At 39.1% G+C, this 7,583-nt stretch overlaps 1 protein-coding gene across 2 annotated transcripts in view; it reads right to left on the bottom strand.

The window, feature by feature from the left end:
* The window catches only part of pof1b (POF1B actin binding protein), a 103,176-nt gene extending 96,064 nt beyond the window's left edge, over nt 1–7,112 (bottom strand). Inside the window, exon 1 of one of the 2 annotated variants that reach the window (XM_041196314.1) lies at nt 6,588–7,112. In XM_041196314.1, coding sequence (XP_041052248.1) covers nt 6,588–6,791 — 204 coding nt within the window. In that variant the 5' untranslated portion in view covers nt 6,792–7,112. The remainder of the gene's footprint in view (nt 1–6,587) is intronic. The other variant, XM_041196315.1, reaches the window with a different exon arrangement.
* Nucleotides 7,113–7,583: the final 471 nt, after the last annotated feature.

Consider the following 7,583-nt stretch of genomic DNA (forward strand, 5'->3'; position numbering starts at 1 on the left):
AATTGTATTTCATTACTCATTTGATTAAAATTCAGTGATCCATTGTTTAGATTAATTGTATTTGCATCTTTGTTTTCTGTCTGCATGTTACCTGGGCACATGGAAAATTAGTATCCTTCTGCAAGGCAGCACTAGAGAGACTATTTTCAATTCAATTGTGGACTAGCTGTCAATCTACATATTAGTAAGAAACTGCAGGTTGATATATAATGAGTGGTCATTTTTATTTAAACATATTTAGTATGTTACAGTAATTTATCTCTCATGATATATATACTGTACACCGCAGGGAGCAAATACTTGCTAAAACTCGAGTACGTTCTGCTCATCCTTCCATCTCCACCCACATTAATGTTAGGGTGTTGGGAGCAAAAGCAAGTACAGTACAAATTCTAAGCATTCACCAGGTGCAAAATCCAACGGCTGATTACTAGTATCATAAGGAATTTAAAATTGTATCCGTTAATGATTATAGTAAATATTCCAGTACACTTTATTCTGGAACAAGAGATTCCAAACATGTTCTAACTTTCAACAACACTTTGCACTTATTCAACTCCAATTATCTTTTTCCAAAATTGCACAAACTAGAATCTTCATCTTAATCAATTTTTAAAAATCAGACTCTTCAAAAATATAGAACAATCTTCAAGTATTATGTAAATGTCACAGCCTTTTCCAAAAGGAATTTAACTTAAAAAAATGTAATGCCGCAGCAGATAATCTCATGTGGTCACAAAAAACAATTATTCAAAAAAATTCAAAATTAGATGAGATATTTTCACAGCAAACAGGATGTCTTGGCTTAAAACCTACAGGATAAGATCAAGCACTTTGTGGATACTTAAAATTAAATAAAAACAATTCTAAAAACAATATTACCGGATAATAAGACAAGTATACGAAGCAGCAACATAGGTGGTAAAGTGAATAGTTGTCATCTAGGCTACCTCTTGTCTATCCCAGGATTTCAACCTTTCCCATTTACTTGCTGCACCTTGGTGATATAATACTAAAGTATGGGACAGAGTTTATGCAGATGACACCTATTTTTACATTACCAGGTCTCCAATAACTCTACAGCTATTGCACTACTATTAAATGTGTGCCCAACATTAAGGCTTGAATGTGTCAGAACATCTTACAAAATGCTAGCAAGATCAACGCCATCCTCTTTGGCTCCTGCAAACACCCACAAATCTATCTCCCTTTCTGGTTATCACCTCAGAGTTGGGAATTGTTTTGTAATAATGCTTGCTCATTCCTCCATCCCCACACCTGGCCTATCAATATGACTGCTTCTAATATTGACCACCACCTTCCTCCCTATGTTGCTAAAAGCCAAATTTTTGCTTTTATCATCAAGTGGCTAGACTGTCCATTCCCTACTGAGTGAGTGCTACACTGATAGAGGTGCTATCTTTTAGATGACGCTTTAAACTTAAGCCCCTTCTAGCCTCTCAGCTGGACAAACAAAGATCCCATATCACACAGAAGAACAGGGAACTTCACTCATGCCATTGCAAATATTTATCCCTCAAACACCAAAAACAGATTATCTGCTCGTTATCTCATGGCTGTTTGTGGCACCATGCTTTGTGCAAACCGGTTGCCATGTTTCCTACATTACAACTATATTCAAAAATACTTTATTGTCTGCAAAATATTTTGGGATATCCCAAGGTTATAATTAAACATAAGCCTTTCTTTCTCTCCTGGCTTTTACCTTCCACAAAATCAAAGTCATCCGGAATGCTGTGGCTTGCAATAAATCCTGGCATGCCCGTTGTCGCTGTTCAGACCAAACCCCACTGATTTCCTATATTTGGATTCTCTTCATCATCTTCAAATCCCCCCAAAGCCTCACCACCACCACCCCACCACAATTTCCCTCAGTCCCACATCCCTGTGCACATCCTGCACACCATCTCATCCTCCAACAAAAGCATATTCCTAATTCTCTGCTCCACAACTGACAGCTACTTCTTAAGCCATCTTGCCCTGCCTTCTGAGTTTCCTTCTTCAACATTTTGCTACCACTGCAAAAATCTCAAGACACACCTTTTTTATATGTGGTTTTGTTCCTTCTGGCTGCCTCCCTCCCTTCTCTTTTGCCTTGGCCCACCCTCACTATCCACCACCCTTTAAAGCAAAGTGTTGATATGACTAAGAAAATGTTTATTGAGCAAACCACTTCTTCTGATACACAGGTGAAGGAAACATAAGTTAAACAGATGCGTATCATCTGCTCTGCCCATGTATAGAAATTAAACTCGGTTCAGGAAAATCAGCTACTATGTGGCTAACTCAGTGATGCAGTACGGTGCAGAGATTTTCTTTGAATCTAAAAATACATCAAAGCCTTGAAAAAGAAGGAAGGAAAATTGCTGTATGTTTGTTCACAACTAATATAAATGTCTCATGAGTAAAAACAAAGTTCTGAAAATACATAGAAGCAGAATGTAAGACATACAGGCTGAAGCGTCACACTAAAATGTAAATCTATTTTTCTCTTTCAGATGCTGATTGCTCTAGTTACCTCCAAATGTTACTGTTTTTCTTTCAAATTTCCAAAATACATTCTTTGTCCTATTTCTAAAATAGAAGCGCCTCTTAAAACAGAAAGCTAAAGGTTCTAATAAATGTTCCAAGCTGTTTTTGTGCCAAAGTAGCAACAGAGCACTGATTAAAGCACAACTTGAGCTCTAGTGCTTTCCCCATCTTATGGATCCCTAATTCCAGCAACACAGAATATTAAAAAACTCACCATTCAACAACTAGAAACAAATTGCTGTCCAAAAAGAGTATTATCCTTAGCCAGGCAGTGAATACAAAAAGGGGCAACTAAATAGGATTCCAATGTGGTCGAGAAGCTAAGTCATCAGGTTAAGTAAACAAACCATGCCAAATAGAGCAGGGAAACAGAGGAATATGAAACAGACAGAATAAAAATGGCTCCTTTTACTATTAACAGTAACATTCTTAGCTGCAGATTATAAGTAGCATTGAGAGATTAGAAATGGAGCTACAACCGCACTCAATGACTGGAGATTTTCTTACAATTCGTTTAAGTTCAATGGGATAAACTTTGTATGAGTCCACACCCTCGCCAGGATTGCAAATCAAAAGGATGGAGAATTCAGCAGGATTTATGCTGAAATTTAACAATGCACACTGGAGCTGAGAGAGGACCCATATCTTCTGTCATAATCCCTGCTGACGAATAAGTACAGGAAGATTAATAAAGTGAAAAGAAATAGAATGCTGCAGTGCATTGGCCCTGATCAGTATCAGTGTGCTCTATTTGCTCTACGATGCTCATTTTCCAAAGTTAATGCCAGTGTTTTGTCAAATCAGATTAAATATTTCCATTTAGTTACTCATTATAGATAAGAATAAAGTTTGTTTTTTTTTAAAGTGAGCTTTCCTAAGGGTTCAAGACAGGAGACACCAGGGCTGGAATCTTAGACATCTTTTAGTTTGTCATCTAGTCTCTGATATACACCTTTAAGTAACTTACAGCATTGATCTGTTCTGCTTCCATAACATGCCTTAATACCAAAAGAACATCACCCATCGCTGCACTCTGACATTTTTCCTATTACCTTATAGCCTCTCAGGAGTAAGATTAATTTAGAGCCAATTGGAACCAAATTGAAACCAGTCCTCTCTTGTCAGTCTGCACACATGAGAAACTGGATGGAGATTTCCCAAGGTCATGGACCTTTCAGTGAGCAGAGTAAATTCTCATCCAAGCAGATTAATGTCCATAGATAAAGGAGTGTGATGCATGATCCAAAAACATGTTCAAGCATGGAACTGTGGATTGACAGGAATAGTAAGAAAATCCCCAGGGAGGTGAAGCTGAGCACCAAACAGGTGAAGTGAGAAAAACCACCATTTCTGCAAATCTTCCTACATTACAGGTCGAGTACCTTTCTCCAAAACCCTAGTTGCATTTATTTCAGTTTTTGCATACAGCATATAAACTTACATTATGATAGCCTCAGCCTAGGCTAGCTATAGTCTAAAGTAAATAAAATGGCTAGAAATGAAAGATGTATTACTGAATAATAAATACAGGGTATCTGTAATAAGTTTCTTCTTACATGTTCACCACAAAATCATAAGGGAAACAGTGCTGAAAAACAACTAGACTTCCTGTGCTAAAGGTCGATGACATTCAAAAAATAAGTGCAGTTTTTGGGTGTGTTCAGTTTTCAGATTCACGGCTAAAGGATATTTCGCCTGTATTATGATTATATCACAGGGTTTTATGGTTCAAATAGTTCAGTAGATCCAGTGATCTGGGAATCTTAGAAGCGAGTATACGGAACAATGTGTGGGGTGGGAGAGAGGAGTATTATGGGGTTAAAAGAGGGCCAGGAGTTAGGGAAGAAGTTGGGGGAGGAGGATTGAGAGTGAGGGGATGTATGTGGGTGAAGACAAGAATGTTAGGAGTTAAAAATAGAGCTAGAAGAGAGATTCAACCACCTTTTATGATGATCAGCAAAGATAGCAGCTATGCTGATGCAGGAAGAGATTGAGATGTCATACACACAGGTAAATCTACCTGTTGCTAATTCAACCAATTACAACTCAAGCTTTCTTGGCTTCTTGTCACAAATTCTAAAAGTCAAGACTGTTCTAGAGAAACTAATGGGGCTAAAGGCTGATAAGTCCCCTGGACCTGATGGGTTGCATCCTAGGATATTAAAAGGAAGTAGCTACAGAGATGGTGGATGCACTGGTAATAATCTTCCAAGAATCCTTAAATTCTGGAAAACTCCCAGAGGATTGGAAAACTGACAATGTAATACCCTTATTCAAAAAGGGATGGAGACAAAAAACAGGTAACTATAGGCCAGTTAGCTTAACATCCATTATTGGGAAAATGTTAGAGTCCATTATAAAGGATGTAATAGCAGAGCATTTAGAATTACATAATCTAATCAAGCAGAGTCAGCATGGCTTCATGAAGTGGAAATCATGCCTGCAAATTTACTGGAATTCTTTGAGGTGGTAACTAGCAGGGTAGATAAAGGGGAACCAGTAGATGTAATGTATTTGGATTTCCAAAAAGCATCCAATAAGGTACTATACACAAGGCTACTTAATAAGATAAGAGCATATGGTGTTGGGAGTGGTATATTAGCATGGATAGAAGATTGGCTAACTAATAGAAGACAGAGATTTGGGGTAAGGGGGCATTTTCAGGATCGCAATCTGTAACTAGTGGAGTGCCACAGGGATCAATGCTGGGGCCTCAATTATTTACAATGCATATTATTAGTTGAGGGAAGTGAATGTACCGTTGCCAAATTTGTGGATGATACAAAAATAGACAGGAAGACAAGTAGTGAGGATGACATAAGGAGTCTACAGAGGGATTTAGACAGGTTAAGTGAGTGGGCAAAAAAAAATGGCAGATGGAATATTACGTGATAAAATATGATGTTATGCACTCTGACAGGAAGAATAGAAGAGCTGAATATTATTTAAATGGAGAAAGACTCCAGAACGCTGCAGCACAGAGAGTTTTGGGAGTCCTTATGCATGAATCCCAATACAAGTTCAACAAGTAACAGTGAAGAGAAATAGAATAAAAATAAAAAACTGCGGATGCTGGAAATCCAAAACAAAAATAAAAATACCTGGAAAAACTCAGCAGATCTGGCAGCATCTGCAGAGAGGAACACAGTTAACGTTTCGAGTCCGTATGACTCTTCAATAGAACTAAGTAAAAATAGAAGAGGTGAAATATGACAAATGGAATGTTAGCCTATAGTTCAAAGGGAATGGAGTATAAAAATAGGGAAGTCTTGCTAAAACTATGTAAGGCACTAGTAGACCACACCAGGAATACTGTGAACAGTTTTGGTCCATTTATCTAAGGAAAGATGTACTGGCACAAGAACAGTCCAGAGAAGATTCACTAGGTTGATTCAGGATTTTCTTATGACGAGGTTGAGCCTGCACTTATTGAAGTTTAGAAAAATGAAAGGCGACCTTATTGAAAGATTCTTAGGGGGCTTTTAGGTTGTTTCCCCTTGTAAGAGAGTCTCGGAGCAGAGGGCATAATCTCAGAGTAAGGGGGGTCACCCATTTAAAACAGAGATAAGGAGGAATTTCTTTCAGAGGGTACTTATTCTGTGGAATTCTTTACCACAGAGGGCTGTAGATGCTGGGTTGTTAAGTATTTTCAATGCTGAGATAGGCAGATTTTTAATCAGTAAGGGAATCAAAGGTTATTGGGGGAAAAGCAGGAAAGTGGAGTTGAGGATTATCAGATCAGCCATGATCTCATTGAATGGCGGAGCAGACTGGAATAGTGTACTTCTGTTCCTCCGTCTTACGGTCTCAAAATCTATCGTGCTGACTGATGTATGTATAAGTGTGCTTTGTACTGATAGCTTAGACCTTTGGACCTACCAATCTATAAAATATTGAACATTAATAAGTTAAACCAATAATAAGCTAAGCATGTCTATTTATAACTGTGTATTTGTTTAAAAGTAAAAACTTGTATTTAAAATGGTTGTAGTTCAACTCACCCTGACTAATGAGAGGCTTTGAAAGTGACTTACCTGTCCAAGGATCAGGGTGGTGCTCTGCGGGCTATTTCCGTGCCGGTATAGAGTGCCAATGTTGGTGGGACTCCCAACAACGAGGTACGATTTCTGCTCATTGGTGGCAAATACTGGGTTTGGAGAGCTGGCGCATCCGATACTCTCGTAATAAGAATTTTCCGAGGCTGTGGATGAACTTCCTGGCCGCAATCGCGATGACATGTTGGGAAACGTGTCGCCTGGGCTAAACGACCAGCTTGCGACGGAGGATCGGGGCTGCTCCAAATCTGAGACTTGTCTGGTTGGGGCGAGCCGATCCGTCGAGTTCGGACGGGTGAATAAATAAAAGCTAAAGGCAACAGGCTGCAGAATATTTCACTTCCAAGGCATAGGCGTGTCTGAACCAAGCCCTGTGTGCGACACACCTTCCCGGGGCTCAGAGTGGTAGCTCTCTGTACACACCTCCGAGGACGCCGTCAGCACATTCACAAACACACCCTTCTCAGCCCAGACAGGTTCTCATAAAGGACAAAACAAAAACAGAATTACCTGGAAAAACTCAGCAGGTCTGGCAGCATCGGCGGACAAGAAAAGAGTTGACGTTTCGAGTCCTCATGACCCTTCGACAGAAAGGAAACGCTTCACTCCTTTCTCGAATTTCCCCGATTTCTTGAATGGTTGAAAATGAACATCCCTCGGAATATTCATTTGATTAATTTCTGTAAACCCACTAAATAAGACTCTCTCTCTCCGTTAAGCTACTTTAACCACGTTTCTGGTTATCTGTCCTTAAATCTTCTCAGGCGATTCAGTGTTAACTTTTGCACGCCAATGTTTCCATGAAGCGTTTAATTACGTTAAAGGCGCTATATGAATGCAATTGTTGCAGATGTAAAACAAATAAAACTCTAGATGCCTTTAACAACATAACTTGCATAAACTAGTGAGAGCGTGACATTAACATGTAAAATATTAGCAGACCGATCACATCTAGGAGTGAGAACGCACGGCACC

This window comes from Carcharodon carcharias, chromosome 9 (assembly GCF_017639515.1).
Source record: "Carcharodon carcharias isolate sCarCar2 chromosome 9, sCarCar2.pri, whole genome shotgun sequence".
NCBI lineage: Eukaryota > Metazoa > Chordata > Chondrichthyes > Lamniformes > Lamnidae > Carcharodon > Carcharodon carcharias.